The 17,500-nt window shown below is 38.3% G+C and overlaps 1 protein-coding gene across 1 annotated transcript in view; it reads right to left on the bottom strand.

The window, feature by feature from the left end:
* Positions 1-17,500, bottom strand: part of LOC138028861 (uncharacterized) — a 62,387-nt gene that overhangs the window by 25,439 nt on the left and 19,448 nt on the right. The window contains exons 4-7 of the mRNA XM_068876481.1: positions 15,741-15,897; positions 14,408-14,586; positions 8,639-8,935; positions 173-460 (exon numbers count right to left, since the gene is read on the bottom strand). Of these exons, the coding sequence (XP_068732582.1) occupies positions 173-460; positions 8,639-8,935; positions 14,408-14,586; positions 15,741-15,897 (921 nt within the window). The remainder of the gene's footprint in view (positions 1-172; positions 461-8,638; positions 8,936-14,407; positions 14,587-15,740; positions 15,898-17,500) is intronic.

Genomic DNA, 17,500 nt, shown 5'->3' with positions numbered 1-17,500 from the left:
CCGCTGTGTTTTGGAGCAAGCACTTGAGAAACGCTAGACAAATACCGAAAAGATTTGTGGCAGCCAATTTATCAGTACCCTGATTCAAGATGGTTTGTTGAAGATTAAGAGGAATTGGCTAATTAGTCAGGGCAATAAACAAAAGGAAAAAATAAGGAAAAGAAAAACTTACCGGCGGTATACGTGCGTCGGTGTCGATATGGTCCAGTTCCTTTTGAAGTAAAAGCGGCAACACTGACATCGTACCATGTTCCAGCCTTTAGTCCAGTTATGGTATAAGTTGTTGTGAGTACACTGACGTTAACTTGGGTAGTTGAATTCCGAAAACAGGCATCTTGATAAATTATGGTGTAGCCAAGAAGTTTGCCATTGTGATACTGCTCCGAAATGGGTGATATTAAAATTCTTATGCTGTCACTTCTTTGCATTTGAACGTAGAAATAAGGACTTGCACTTGGTACTAGAGAAATGGAAGATATTGGGACGCCAAATATTATTAACTACGGTACTTAATAACCGAGAGTGTGGCTTTTACAGCAAATTCTCAAAAGAGGCCCTACCGTATTGACCGAGCGACAGCGAGATTTTGCTGTAACGACCGAAAAGTCTAGTTTATTAAGTTGTTTATTATTATATGGCTAGCAGAAGTGTTCTAAAGAAAGAAAAAAAAAAGAAACTAATTTGCATAAGCCATAATCGGTCCCTGGGCATTATGGGAGAATAATGCCTTAGCGCTTACCTGCTCTTAGCCAATCACAGCACTCGTTATATCGACCAGAAACACTACTAGCCATGTAATGCATTATCTATTTGCGAAATTTAACCCTATCCAGACCAGGCTTCTTATTTATTTATTTTCCCCCCGGGACCTGGGAAGGGGAACTCCGAAAGTATTAATGTTATGACATCAAAAGTTGGAAGAATGAATGAATATCCTGCACGAGAAACCTGTCTAAGAAGTAATTTGGTTGCCATAGTAACTTTAACTTCCTGTGAAGGAACACTTACAGAAACAGAATGTCTCTCTTCCTTAAAGCAAATGGCCGACAGCAAAACTCCTGGGACAGACGGTCTACCAGCAGAGTTCTACAAAATGTTTTGGAATGATATTTCAGACGCTCTTACAGACCGAATGCATAAAGGGCGGCCAAAAAAATTTTATTTTTTTTATGTGCTAATTAGACTCACTAGCCTCGTTTGCATGTACAAAATACAAAAGAAATGTTGCTTGAGAGGGAAGCTAGTGAGTCTAATTAGCACATACAGGTTTATTGGTGAAAATATACGTTTGATCGATAGCATCATTAACTACACCGCTAACAAAAATATCCCTGGATTGATTCTGCTTTTAGACTTAGAAAAAGCCTTTGACACCCTTGAATGGCCATTCATTGAAAAAACCTTACAACACTATGGCTTCGGTCTCTCGATCCAAAAATGGATACGAACTCTTTATTGTGATATTGAAAGCTGCATAATAAACAACGGGTGGATGAGCGATTGTTTTAAAATTGAAAGGGGTGAGACAAGGCTGCCCTTTATCTTCATGTTTATTTGTTCTCTCCCTTGAAGTTCTAGCTAACGCAAGTCGACCGGACCCTAGTATTAAACGCATTTCAATCAGCCAAAATGAAATCAAATTAAGTCAATATGCAGATGATACCACATTAATTTTAGACGACTCACAAGACACGCCTGAAGCCTCACTTGATGTTATAGAAAAATTCAGCGAGATATCTGGCCTCAGACTTAACAACAAAAAAACGGAAGCGTTATGGATAGGTTCGATGGCGAGAAGCTCAGAACTCTTGTGTAAAGAAAAAGATTTCAAATGGCAAGAGTTCAAAATTAAAACACTAGGAGTTTGGCTCTCAGTAGAGCCTGAACTAACTATGATTCTGAATTTCGAACACTAAATAACTAAATATTTATTGACGGGTATGACCCTGTTGTATTGATTGGCACACAGCTACTACATATATTACTTTGGTCATAAAGCGGTCCTTAAATAGTAGACACACTCGGAAAACAATACTTCACACGTGGTTTCAGGGCTGTAAGCCGATCTTCACCTAGAGTCCGCACTTAAATTCTTTAGCTAACTATATACAAACGTTGTTATAATAAAAAGAACTTCTGAGTATGGACATTTTAAGTCCTGTGCATACATTTCTATTGCGAGCATCACAACTCCTTAATTGAAGGTTAAACGTTCAGTCCTGCGTATACTTATGCACCAGTCAAAGTAAACCCCGACCCCCCCTAAAACTAGGACAATTTGAACATAGGATTCACAAAGAAACTAGGGAATTAAACAATTTTGTGACTTTCGATGACGTCGACGTCTATTCCATGATCTGTAACTTGAGTAAAATGTTTCATGTTTTGATGCTTAACAAGGTTGTTAAATTTGTTGTTTTGTACTTCCAGCTGACAACAACAGAACTATAACAAACTGAAATTAAATGACTTTTCCATGATTAAAACACTTTTTGCTAATTTCGACAACTTTTCTAGGTCTGGGAGGCAATGTTAACATTCCATGACTGTGTGAGCCCTAAAATATTCAATACCTTTTGTTCTTGACTTGGCCCTGGTTTTGGTTTTGGCTGCTGCTGCCTTTTTCGCACCCTCCACCCTATTCTTGCGAACTTCATCGAGATGCTCCAGCCACATTTGTACGTCATTAGTATTAAAGTGTTTGCCTTCTTAAATCTATGCCCTAAATCAATCGATGTACTGATTTGAATAACAACAAGACGCCTACAAGGGCGTATCCGTGGAATGCGCAAACAGTTAACGCAAATTGTCCAGTTACAGTCAACTTCAAGTACAGGTAGACTTCGGAAAATGGCGAAAGATTACCAGAAAGATACATCTGTAATATAACTTAAAGTTTTTTGTTGTAAAAACTCATTACTAATGTCACTAAATTTGCAAATGCAAACAACGAAGCCCTATTAGCAGGTTATCAGGATACGGGATCTTTTATTTATTTATTTTTGGGAAGGAGACTTAATTCAAATCCTACAGTTTTACTTGCTTCGTTAACTCCTTTCATCCAAAAATTACAGGATCAGCCTTAAATCATCCGAAAAACTTATTACAAATCACAGTTCAACAACTTATCATCCTGGGCCAGTTGTTCAGAAACTGGGTTTTAAAACGAGTTTTATCCTCTACTCCCAAATGCTGTTCAAGGCTGATATTCAGTAAAACTTTACATTAGAAGAAGTCAATCTTGAAAAACAAAAATAAGCAAAGGAAACTGTAAGCAAAAAGTTGAAAATATGAAACAAAAGTTTACGCTAATCCTGGATTAAGGTAATTGGCTTTCGAACAACCGGGCCCTGTAATCGACGTCTGGTTCTGTAATCCTGGTTTAGTTCCTTGCAAACTGTATAAATTTGCCGTGGCGAAGACAAGAAGACAACATCCGTGCTCTATTTCTCTCAATGCTCAAAAATTCCGTAATTGCGTGTTCTATAGTCCAGTCCAAAGTTCTAATTTTACAAGTCCACAATCTTGATTTCAGTAACTTGGTACCAAACGTTCCACAATAACTTGAAATCTCGTTAAGAAAAATCATTAAATCCAGTAGTCCAGTCCGGATTGAGATCGCCAAAACTCTCTCTATCATCGATTCAAAACTCAACAAAAGCTACAAGTAGTAAATAGTTATCAGAAACTACAACAGTTCGTCCTGATTCTACACTCGAGCTGAACAAAAAACCCAAAAAACCCTCGTCATCGTTTCTCGAGAGAACAGACAAACATCCGAAACTGTTCTGTGCCTGCCCCTTACTGCACTGAAAAAGTACCGTACGTTGTACAATAGTACTTGACCGTAGCCCTTGGCCCGAGAAGCGATCAGGATACGGGATAATTAGGTAAAAAAATTGTGGGGATACGGGATTTTTAGTCTGGAGGTGGGGGGGGGGGGGTAGAATTGAGGAGATACGGGATATTTTTTAAAGTAAAAACGCATTGCGTGTGGTAGTGCAGTAACTTGACAGTGTTTTTTTCCATAACTGTCAACTGAGCTGCGTTTTGTTTTGTCCAGGAGATTCAAGTCCTTGCACAATATGTAGCTCTAATAGTACACGACATTGTTTGGTATCGTAAATCATTACGGTGCCATGGTAGACATCTTTGCTATATACCCTCTAAGAAGACATGTGGTTCAGTAAAATACTAAGCCCAGAACGATTGAAGAAAATAACAGGAAATCGAGAAACATTTGGCTTCAAAGCTGACATGTTGATCATTTACAACTTCTTTCTCACCACAAGCTTAAGCGTGTACTCTGAGCTTCTAACACCTTTCCAAGACCAATGTTACTAAAGTTTTTTTTCCCTTTCCAGCGGGGTTAGTATCTGGATGGGGGACGTCAAAATAGGCGACTTTTGCTGTCAGGAACATACGCCCAAAAATTCTATTTTAACGCTCAAAAATGCGAACAAAGCAAGGTACAGATTTTGCTAGCCTGCTTTATGCAAAACAAATATTGACGAAAAAGTAAATAAATATTAATATGTAGTTTTTAAGGAGAGCAGAAGGAACTTTTAGGAAGTGTCGATCGAGAATAAAACAATTTGCCATCCGCGAAAAACATTTCGGGAGATTTTTGTTACGTTCCATCAGAGTTCAATTTTTCTATCGTACTTTTGGTCATACAAGTAAAATCGCAAAATCGAAAGTGAGATCGATTTTAGCGGCCGCCTGTGATCAAGTTATACCTTGCGTGTTTACTGACAACTCACGAAACAAAGGATGCATCTGTGACAGAATGACGGCATAACACCTGGTTTTTGTTAGTGTGTTTTTTTTTCTTTCAAGTGTTATAAAGTTCGACAAGATCTATGTGCGAATTTAACATAAAGATCACAATTGTTGATGCTAGTCCAAGTGTCAGCTGAAGTTAAGCTCCTCCGAATAAGGTTAGTACTTGGATGGGGGACGGCTGCGAAGTCCCCGTGACGGCGATAGCTAATTCGTTTTATTGAAACTTGATTTCATTTTTTATCTTGTTTGGCCGTTGAAAGCTATTTTCTTATTTTCTTTCTACGTCAAAACGGCGAACAAATTGATTCCCAAGAAATATGGAGTACGTATTCGTTCTATGCAAAATGCTTCTAATGAAGTATTCGTTCTATGCAAAATAATAATGTTCACAGTGGAACCCACAAGTACGAAGCAAGATCTAGAAATAACGTAGAAAATTCTCCTTACCTTTAAAGCTTGCCTTTTTCAAAGAAAAAGCATCTATCTACTTTATCGAATAGTTTAATACTGAAACAATCATGGCGGGCGGAAAGATTCTATTATAAATGTTTGCTTTCACCAGTCTAACGGAAGTGTGTCACGGTGGCCGAGTGGTCTAACGAGAGAAGAATCGTGATGGCTTGGGAAGAATAGGAGGTCTCCTCGGGGCAGGGAAGTTTGGAAATACCGGAGGGAATATAAGTCAGTCCACGCGATCGGAGATTAATTCAATATCCGTGGGGTATGCACATTTGTGACTACCAACAAAAAAAAGACACCAGCCCGGTTTTAAGACGTGGATGCCTTCGGCATTCCACGTAATAAAACGGATTCCACAAATACCTGTTAACACTTACGTCCGCCATCTTGAGTGATCGCAACGGTAACAAAACACTGCTCATTCTAGCTCTTACTCAATATTTCAGTTACATATCAGTATTACGCTCTTCAATCTGTTCAGTGCACGGTAAAGATCGAACGCGTGAAGACCATCCACTGCGCGACAGGCTATTTTTTGCACACATCAGATTACCAGACATGACCCCAGGCCACCAGTTTAATATCAAATATCTTTGCTATTGTAACGCAAACTTTTCTTAGTCGGGGAAGTAATGCGTAATATTATGCTTAAGTTGTCGTTACTTTGCATAAACATTTACTGGTATGAATTTTACTCGTATATTTTCGTATTTTTTTACTCGTATGTATCCGTATGTTAGTCGTATGTATCCGTATGTTACTCGTATGTTAGTCGTATGTTACTCGTATGTGTCCGTATGTTCCGTATGTTACTCGTATGTTACTCGTATGTTACCCGTATGTACTCGTGTGGTGTTTTAGTCATGATCATTTTGACCTAGAACTCGGCAACTACGGGGGTGAAGCTGTGTTTTAGGGTAACCTAGATAAAAAAGATACGAAAAACCACTTCCAAACTTCTGACATATTCGTTAATGAAATACTGCTGATTTGGGCCGAGGTAAATTTTAACAACAACATCTCTTCCTTACAGCATTGTAAAACACAGCGTCTTTGGAATAATTCTTTGATAAGAATTGACCGCAAACCTGTATATTTTCGAGAATGGCTTGCAAAAGGAATTTTGACAGTCGAGTCTCTCATAAAAGACGAGACCTGTTTTCTCTCTTATACAGAGTCTTTAAACAAATATCATTATAAAAGCTGCCCACTTGCTTTTAGTAGTATTATTGCAACGTTAAAGACAATAAGGAAGAGATTTAAGGAAAATATCGATAGTCTGGAAACTGTCGAGGTTGAATCTTTTACTAAAGCTTTGTAAAAAACGAAGAAACCCAGAAAATCTCGTTGCAACAAAGAGTGAAAAACCGAGAGCATCCCAGATAAAATGGTACAGAGATTACGACCTTGATGAGGAAGAAATGGATTGGAAAAAAACATTTCAGCTTGCAAGAACATGCTCAAAAAGTACCAAAATTATTTTTTTCCAATTTAAATTTCTCCATAGACGTCTGTCTACTAACTCCTTTTTGAATAAGATTGCTGTTAAAGATAGTGATCTTTGCACCTTTTGCAATGAAGAAACAGACACTGCTTCACCGTTGCTGGCAATGCAAAGTGACCTCTCATCTCTGGGGAACCTTTTTTCAATGGCTGCAATCATGCTCTTTAATTCAGAACGGAAATCATCTTGCCATGACCACTGCTTTGGGACTGAAACCAGATGGTTCAAATGCAAAACTGCAAATCAACTTCTCCTGTCTCATGAGCAGATTCTATATTTGGAAGTGTAAGTTGAGAGATGAAATTTCCAACCTTCCACAATTTTTGCGCCTTTTGAAAAGAGCTTATGAAATCGAAACAAATGAGCTTAACCTTCAGAATTAAAAATGGAAACCTGTCCTTGGCCACTTTTAAGGATTAAGAGAGCAAAAATTTGCAAAACTGAAAATCGCGTGACCTTATCAGGGATATTACCGACATAGTGACCTATTTATGCTTGTCCAAATATGCAGTGTATTTCAATAATAATATGTAATAGTGTGCAATAACAATAGATAATTATAAACAACGTAAGAAGCGTATGTAAATATGGCATATCAATGTGACTCAGAATCTTCTAACTCAAAGCTGCAAGTAGTGTACTGTAAATTTGTTGTATGTAACGCTTACAATGTTTTTCAGCATATAGATGGTACGTAATGTGTAGTTTCGTTGTTTAATAAAATAAATAAATAAATAAATAAATAATAATAGTAATAAAATAACTTTAACTTTAACTTTAGTGGGGACCTACCGGAAAGAATTTTTAACAGATAAATTTTAAGATTTAGTTTGAAGCATTCGCTTCAATATCTAAATAGGTTATCAACGTTCCATACCCTTGCAGGCTGGTTCTGCCTGGAGAGGAAAACACCTGTTTTCAGCACTTTTACTCTGATGGATGACTACTACCATTTTTTATCATGTGGTACTGTAAAAGTGGTATAAAATAGATCCTAAATCATTGGTGAACAAATTATAGTAATTTTCTGCGGGTGATTGGTTACTGTGGTAACAGTATAACATACTAGAATAAACCCTAATTTAGATTTTAATAATTACTACTAAAACACGAGTTCCAAAGTTGAAATAATTGATGAGCAATTCGAAACCACCTTGAATTATCGAAAAGTTGTTGTCCATTTCCTGCCACAAACTTGATTTGTAATCACTTCAATCTAAAATAAGGTTTCTCAATGTATAAACACAATTCTCACAACTTCTTTAACAATGATTAAGCGTAATTCTTTGGTACAACGTTTGCAGTATCATCATAAAAATTCTGGTAGTACTGACTCATTAAAGTGAAAGTGCATAAAATAGACCGAATGCATAAATGGCGGCCAAAAAAATAGTCTTTTGTTTATGTACTAATTAGCCTCACTAGCCTCGTTTGCATGGACAAAATACAAAAGAAATGTTGCTTGAGAGCGAGGCTAGTGAGTCTCATTAGCTCATAAACAAAAAAATACATTTTTGGCCGCCATTTATGCATTCGGTCAATAAGTCAATACCAAAATGAGTGTAAAGGTATTGTAATCTACAACACCGGTTTGATCGCTTTTCAACAACCAACATGAGTTCTCACCATGCTTAGCTTCTCCAGGAACAAAAGCATGGCGCAAAGAACCATATTTTAGTTATGTGAAAATAAAATGAATAAATGACGGCAATGTTTCAGATTGAAACAAACGATTTCCAAGATGTCATTTGTAAAGTAGTGATATTTCGATTTGTATTTAACGCTCTTTTCACAAAGAAATATTGGGTGTATATAGATATTTGCCTGCTGCCAATCTTCTTGTTATTGCTGTTATCTTTTCAATGTATTTTTAAACTCCACAACACTCACCACTTTCCATGGTGGAAGTTATCAATTTTGCACTCCGGTATGGCTGTCCCAGCACATCCCTGACAACCACATAGGCCTGATATTCTTTTCCTGTTCTTAGACCATCTATCGCCACGAGTGTGAAGTTCGGGGAAATAATTTTTCCAGCTAGTACCTTACCACAACCATTATCTTCGATTACGGCGATGTAAGCCGACACCCGGTTTCCAAACACACTGCTTAATTTTGGCCACTGGAGAGTTATACTTGATTCTAAAACGCTCACAATAGTGACATTCCATCCATGAACCTGTGGTGCTTTAATTACGACAAAAATGTAAAATAAGCAAGAATGAGTAAATGTCTAGGAATACACAGGTTTGCATTTTATATCAAGTCAATATGGATTCAACCTATTGTCCTTGGTTTTGGTGTGTACCTGTTCAGGGTTTTTTTTTAAGACCGGAGGGCGGACGTTTTGTCCGGTGGTTTCCCATTCCATGTCCGGTACTTTGATGCCAAGATCTGAGGGGTTTGTTTTATATTATTATTATTATTATTATTATTATTATTATTGTTAACTTACTTTATAAAGAGAATTTGAATGAACTCTAGCCTTGCCTGGGAAACTGATTCTTGGGTTACAGAAGCACTGGAAACAGCGTTTCTGAGTGTTCTATTTTACAATTTTTCTGAGGAGGCATGCCCCCAGATCCCCCTAGGTAGCTCGCGCCTACGGCACTCCCAAGGCGTCTTGCGATGACAAAAATGTCACCTCCCATGCTTCCAGAAATATGTCCGCTACTTTACACAACTGCTAAAAACCCTGCCTATTAAAAGCTAAACTGCGATTTCCTCGACACTATAACGTCTTTTCGCCGTATGACCAAAGTTTATTTTCTCATCGGTTTGCAAGCAGCAGCTGCTACAATGGCGACGATAAAGCCAACCTGCAATCTGGCGTTCTTATCTGATCGAAGGTTATGACAAAGTCCGACTGCTATTTTTTTTGCTTTAAAAGGTCAATTATACAATCATACACTTCAAACGAAACTTAAAGAATGTAAAATTATAAACACCTAACACTTAAGACTGCAATGCCGTGTAACGATATCTACATTACATTGCATCAAAAAAACAGTGATAAGCATAAACACACCACTGTTCGGACAGATCAAACCACGTTCACGAAGGCATTCTCTCAAAATGGAACTACGGTCGGCCAAACCTAGCATCGTTGGCTCTCGTCAGTGTGCCGTAGCTAAAACACACTGGGCTTCAGGAACACTTCACCTAGCTCATATGCGTCGCCAGTCATTCTAGAGATGGGAGAAGTGAGCTGAGGCCCATTGTGCTAGGCCTGACGCACTGTTGAGGGCCAACAAGACCGAAACAGCTGTCTACGTGATCTGCCTTCTAGTTTGAGTGCTGAAAATGCTACAATCTTGGACAAAAAGGGTTGAGAATATTAAAAACAGGGGTTATTTTGCGCACTACGTCCTCAATATCGCACATTATTAGCGATCCCCCTCCCCCCTACAACCAATGTTGATAAGCCCAGGTTCGACATGCTTTGTTTCGTCTAGCAACATTGATCAGGGGGGGGGGGGGATGGGGGCAAAAAGAGAGCTTATTTTTCATACTTAAATTAATAACTGAGGCCTTAGACTTACCTGTTATGGCCACAAAGCAGCCCTAAATGACGTTCTTATGATATGTCCCGGTCGTGTTCTCGGAGCCAAAAAAAAAAAAGGGATCACATTTAAAAATTAAAGTAACGATTCATTAAGAAAAAGCTTTCTGAAATAACAATGTCTTAATAGCCATCTTGAAACAACCTAAAGATTTTATATTTTGTATGTGTTCCAGAAGGCTGTTCCACAGCTAGGGGCTGCCACCTGAAAAGAGTTGTCACCGAGTGTTGCTGATGATCTTATAGAGCTAAAATTAAGATTTAAACTATTACTAGATCTTAGATTGTATCTATCACTTCTCCTTACTGGAAAAAGGTCACTTTGTTGCGTTTTGTATGGTTATTTGCCTGATTGAATGCGATTTAAGCGACTTCTCAAATTCCCGGATACACTCGTACCTAAATAAAGGGAAAGGCTGGAAAGTAATTTCTAGCTTACCTCACATCTCGCCGATAAAATCACACTTCTCCGGCATCAGTCATGCTCAAACTCCGGCGATGGCCACGGGGATAAATGTACTTCTCTTTGACCAAGTTTGAAGGTCTAGCAAGTATCCATTACTGAGAAACAGCGAAAATTACTTAAATTTTCAAAATCCTTCGAGGCTCGCTTGCAACGAATTTGGACACGGCTGGTCAACCATTCACTCATTTGCTTTCACCATACCGAGGCTCAAGTGAACCGTTGACTTGCTCTGTCCAAATTTACAGCCTTTCCTTTACGAGTGACAACCCGGGAATTTGAGAAGTCACTTAAATCGCATTCAATCAGGCAAATGACCACACAAAAAGCGAGAAGGTCACAGTACGGCTTTTCTATTGAGAACTATTGCGTGTAAATATCTTTTTCAGTTTGTTATCGAGATTCCCATACAAATCCTTATCATTTTTTCCCTCCAACTCTGGGTTTGCTGTGAAACCTGGAAACCTGGGGGAAGGTTCATCCCCAGATTCTTTGACCTTTGACCGAAAGTCAGGGTTGATAAGGATTCAGTAAGGCAGCCACTAGCTGTGTCCGGAAATGGGGTAGATAGCTCTTCATTTTAATGGAAGCAGATAATTCTTTTTCACGGACGTAAAAAGCAAATTCACATTTCACAAAACAAAAAACGATTCAATCACGCTTCACATTAATTAGTATAATCACGATTCACGATTCACGATGCAACAAAAAAGAAATTAACGTTTCATGATAAATAAAAGGATCCGATCACGGCTCACGAAAATACCCTATAGCCCCATCTGCATAGATCGTTACACGGGATTGCAGTCACCGAAACTCTTATCGAGGCTTTTATTTCTAGTAAATTAGCTTATTGCAATAGCTTGCTGTATTGGGCACCTAACTACCTTTTGCAAAAAATGCAACGTATCCAGAATTATGCGGTGCAGTTAATTTTTCAGGAGTACAAGTTTTCGCTTGTGAGGCCTCTACTTAGATCATTGCACGGGCTGCCTGTAACGCAACTATTACATTTTGAACTTTTAAAAATAATTTTTAAATTATGGCCACATATGGTCACGCTCCGTCTTATATGTCACCTTTTTCCAGTAAAAAGAAGTGGTAGATACAATCTAAGATCTAGTAATAGTTTAAATCTTAATTTTAGTTCTATAAGATCATCAGCAACACTTGGTGACAACTCTTTTCAGGTGGCAGCCCCTAGCTTTGGAACAGCCTTCCGGAACATATACAAAATATAAAATCTTTAGGTTGTTTCAAGATGGCTATTAAGACATTGTTATTTCAGAAAGCTTTTTTTTAATGAATCGGTACTATTTTTAAAATGTGATCCTTTTTAGCTTCTTGATTTTGGTTATTATTTATTTGTTGATATATATTAGATTCTTAACATAATTTATTCAAACACCTTTGTTAACTTTATTGCATATTTATATAATGTAATCAATATTGTAATGCGCAATTGAAAATTGCTGCTATTGATAATTGCGCAATATAAGTTGAATAAATTGCATTGTTATTACCTAGACTTTCACTCAACAAAACGAGCACTATGATTGGTTGATTCTTGGTCACGTGGTCCTGATCAGTTGTTGCCCGCTCCGGATGTTTTGCTGCGATTGTTGCAGGAAAAGTCTAAATATATAACAAAGCACATAATATCTGGTCCCTCGGGAAGCTATTTAGTTTTGTTTTCCCTCGAGTCCTGACGTTTCCCTTGACTTCGTGTCGGGAAACATGAGGACTCTCGGGAAAACAAAACTAACTGTTTCCCTCGGGACCATACATAAAGTCTATCGTAGAAAAAAAAAATGTAAAATCCTTTTCAGGTAAATTGCAAATAATTTTTTTTAAGGCAGCTTTAGTTTATTATTGCTTTATTATTTCACTTTCCCTTTTTCTAAATCTGTTTAAGAAACTTTCATGGTATCAAAGCATTTGCAATTTACATTGAGCCTCCTATGTGGCTGTGAATGACACAGGGAGCAGAGGGGTGTCACTAAAACGAAGAAGTGAGTGATAATCAAGTCTATAACTTACCTTTCCTTCAAAAGGTGTTTCCATGTGTGAATTTGCAGGTTTCTTTGAAAATATTTTGCATGTTTTCATGGCAGTGTTTACGGTGATGATGACGCCAGTTTTATTTAAATGAAAGCTTTTTGCAGGGACAACGTACTGAGAGAGTATTCGTGACCTTATGGTAAAGTCGTGAAATATAAAGAAATCTTGTCAGGCCAGCGGTTTTTTTCCTTGTCTTTTTCCTTTTCTTCTTTTCTATTCTCTCTCTTTTTTTTTTTACTACAGTTATCACTAAAAAGAAACAAAACAAAACAAAAACAAACGAACAAAACAACGGTTTAAGCCGTAAAGATGAGTCTTCTTTTTTTTTTTTTTAACAATAGAGGACACAATATGGTAACAGCGTATGACAGGGATATAAACCTGGCAATTTCCTCAGTACGTGTTGTCGCTGTTTTGTTTTTTTTTTTATAAAATAGCATTGATAAAATTCTTCAACAGTTTAGAACGCTAGAGCACGTGGTTATATTATCTTAACTCCTTACACCCGGGATTAATATACCCAAATTATCCGACGCTACATTTCGAACAAGTCTGCGTGCAGTCACTTATTTTTCTTTACAGAGTGTCTAAAGTTACTGCACGTGAAACCCAAGCTCGCGGCCGCGAGGGCCCCCCTATTGTAACGTAACGTCGTGGTTTACAATCGCTCGACTTCCGTTTCCATCACCGGTATATATTACGGTTCACACTGAACTAGTCGCGTGGAGTTTGGTTTCATCCCTGGTCTCTTTTTTACCCTCCTCGCTTCCTGCCTCGTACGGAGAGCTTCTCTTTCCGGAGTCGTCGCCCTAAGGCTGACGGACATGTCGCTTAAAGGGCTTCAGCAGCGTAACACGATCGGATATAAGTAGTTTGATGACGTATGGTGATTCAAATTTGGATATGAACCCAAACATGTTTCCAACAATCGAACCTTTAAAATCATTTGCAGTTTTCCTACAAAGCACTGATTATGCGCATTGACACTATTTGCGGTTGTCTATGGCCATGGATCACACAGAGAAAGTGGATTGAAACTCGTTTTTTAAGTCTCGTCATTGTGTCTAGGAAAAGTGGCCATAAAATAATACTATTTTCTCTCGCGTCCAATAACTTATTTCAAATCTACCCCTTTCGCGTTACATAACTGGAACAGACTTACGACAAGAATTGCCGAGACAGTGTCCCTTTAAGTAGAAAAACCATTAAATCGGAGTCGTTTTCTCCGAGTGTGAATTAAGGTCTTTGTGACTTGTCATTTTCAAATTTAATTATTTTACAACCACAGCCGCCTAGGAGGCTCACTGGAAACTGAAAATATTTTGCTAATGTGATAATGACAAAACAAACTTATAGTTATCAAATTCTTATAGAACTAAAAGATAAGGCTCGAGGACACAAGCGCCGCCCCCGGGCAACAGGTACCGTGGCCAGTTGCAGTTTTGAGGGTAAGTCCAAACCATGAAACCACAATCTACAAACAAACCGATAAAACATATGAAGTATATCGACCAAGAGCATAACATTTCTTCTTTAAAAATCCGTCGATACAGAAAACTAAAACGTTCCTTACCCGACTCAAGACTTCCATTTATAACGGCATAATGAACACTGAAAACATCGTCGTACGCGCTATATGATCTCAACTTGACAGTAACGCCCGGGTACGAAGTATAAATGAAAAACCATTCCGAGCCACAAGAATGGTGTGAAAGCCAATTGCCATTGCCATCCCAAACGCTTACACTGAAACTAAAAATAGTTGGTATGTAAATAAAAGACGGACAGAAGTTATAAATACTTTTAAAACATTATTTGAGTGGGCCAAGTAAAGGGTTTTTAGCTTCATCTCAAGTTGCTTGTCTTATTGGTTCTTTTGACTAATACTACTATATACTACCACTACCACTACCACCACCACCATCACCACCACCACCACTACTACTACTACTACTACTACTACTACTACTACTACTACTACTACTACTACTACTACTACTACTGCTACTACTACTGCTGCTGTTACTGCTGTTGCTGCCACTACCGCTACCACTACATCCTGCAAGCACGCTCTCCGAGGTACTGGGCTTAGGGATCGCAGACTACTATCACTACCATTACCACTGCCACGGCCACTGAGGCTCCTACTGCTACTGCTAGCGCTACAGCTCCTGCTAATGCTTCTGCTACTATTGATGTTGCCACTACTACTACTACTACTACTACTACTACTACTACTACTACTATTTAATACCCTTGTTTTGTTATTAAGAACGGTGCCTACTATTTCAAAGGTATTTTTACGCGGTTTACTGAATATGTGGGAAAAGCAGATCTTAAAAAGTGTTATTGAAATTAGCAGTAACCACGCATTTTTCGAAGATAATTAATCAACAATATCTGTAAAAAGTTTTAAATTACAAAGCAATGTATGGCGTTCTATTCCAAATTGAGGCTTCATTATCTCTAAAAAATGCATGGTTGTAATTACACCCAATTTTCATTTTGGATAGCAAGATCATTAGCTAAGTTCTGCTTTCTCCGCATATTTTTGAACTGCGCAAAAATATCCCTGTATTAATATAAAGCACCAGCCATAGAAAATCCGAGTATCTCGAGGTGCGCAGAACGTATGCACCATAACAATGTTAGGCACCGTCCTTAATTACCTAGCTTTTGCAATACTGTAAAATCTTGCGGTCGTGCGAATAAAGCGATTTATTACTTACTTATTACCACTGGTGCTGCTGCTACTAATACTACCACTATTGACTGCTGATTTTACAATTACAGGTTATGGATGACGTTTCTTAACTTAAGATTGACCAAACGCTCGCTGGGGTTTTAACCACACCGCCATGCCTTAAAAGGCGTAGCGGTGACCGCAATTTTACTAAATTTAGTACCTGCACCAAGTGTACGTCCTCTCAGGGACAAGAACAATGTGTTTCCCATTTTCTTTGGAGATGTCTCCCATGGTCCACTGACACTGAGTTTCCGTTACCTTTTGACCTCTTTTGAAGTAGAGTTGTCCAAGCGGCTCCGTTACTACACCTCCACATTCTGAATAAAGATAACTTTTCTTACAAACTGTTCTCTTGAATTTGACCTTGGGCTAGAGGATATTGCATATTTCCCTAGTACCAAGCCCAAGGCCTCAAAACCAGTATACATCTCTCGTATACCAGAGGAAAAGGTCAAGGCTTTCTAATACAAACGCGGTGGCTACTATTCTCGTTGAGAACATACTATGGACAAGTGGTCGAATTACAACAAAGTCAATCTGCATCGCTTCAGTAAGATTTACGCGCTTTGTTCTGAAAGAACTGGTCTACTGGCGTTTTCATGGCGCTGAACTGATGCGGAATTTTCTCGATATTATTGATGAGAGTGGGTGTTTACCCTTTCCCCGCATAAGTGGGCTTTTTAAGGTACGAGATAATCTAAAAGCTGTGCTCTCTTAATAGAATTCCGTGATCCCAAGTGTTGTTTAAAGTAAGCTTAAATTGCAAAACAAAGGACGACTAAAATACGGTTGTGATCTTAAAATTTACTAGAAATAAATAAAGAGCCACATATTTTTTTAAGCACCTAGGATTAACTTTATCTTCCGAGTTAACTTCACTCGCTACCTAAGCTCTATAGTTCTAAGCGTGTTTCGTCCCCTAGCAGTTAGAGTTAATTATATATTTTCTGATAAAATGAAAGAATCCTTTTTTTTAGGACAATTACAACTGCGCTAAAATTTGCAACTGAAACCCACCTTACCTTAGTGAGAACTCCTTGTTGCAGGACACTCGTGGGGACATTTTTTATTGGGCCCTACCATTTCCTTGTTATTTTAATATTTGTAACTGTGGATGAAGTAGTCAACATTACGGAACCAAAATCCTCGGACATAGAAATGAAAATGGCGTGGCGGCCATATTGGGGAGCAAGGCTAACTTGCGCGTCGGTGGTATAGTGGCTAGCATAGCTGCCTTCCAAGCAGTTGATCCGGGTTCGTTTCCCGGCCGAGGCAGGTGCTCGGCATTCAGGGCCATAAGGGAGAGTACAGTTTTTCTACTGTAATTATGCACCCTATAAATAAAGTGTTCTAAAGTGTTCTAAGGCCAGGTTCAAACGTCGCATTTCACACATGCCGAATATAACTCCTATTTTGGTCGAATAAAATAATTAAATACACCGATTGTTTCAAACGTCGAATTTAATGGTGTCGAGTTTAATTTATCACACAGGCAAAAGCAATCACGGATTTAATCAGACAAATGATGAATGAAAGCCAAAGAAATGTAATCAACGGAATACACAGATAAATGTAATGTAGAAAATAAGACATGAGCCTTCTAATTCAGTGTCACGGCCATCACGGGCAAGGAGTGGATTTTGTCCCATTTGTGTTAATAAAACTCTTCTTTGCAATATAATTTGACTATGCTGCTTTGTGCATTGCTAGTTTTTGTTTTTTGCTTGTAGTTTTGGCTAATTAAAAAAAAAAGAAGAAGAAGAAGAACTTTGAAATACCTTTTTAAAAAGTTCACGACTCTCCTTCGCCACTGGACGGATCGAGTTTCATACATGTTAATTCAGTGTAAGCCAACGAGAACTGCTTGTCATACATGATCATATTTATGCTTTTTATTGGGCACATGTGAAATGCGACGTT

The sequence above is a fragment of the Montipora capricornis genome, chromosome 13, assembly GCF_036669925.1.
Source record: "Montipora capricornis isolate CH-2021 chromosome 13, ASM3666992v2, whole genome shotgun sequence".
In the NCBI taxonomy this organism is placed as follows: Eukaryota; Metazoa; Cnidaria; class Anthozoa; order Scleractinia; family Acroporidae; genus Montipora; species Montipora capricornis.
Note: the sequence above shows the minus strand (reverse complement) of the source record. Positions and strands in the feature narration are given on the sequence as shown.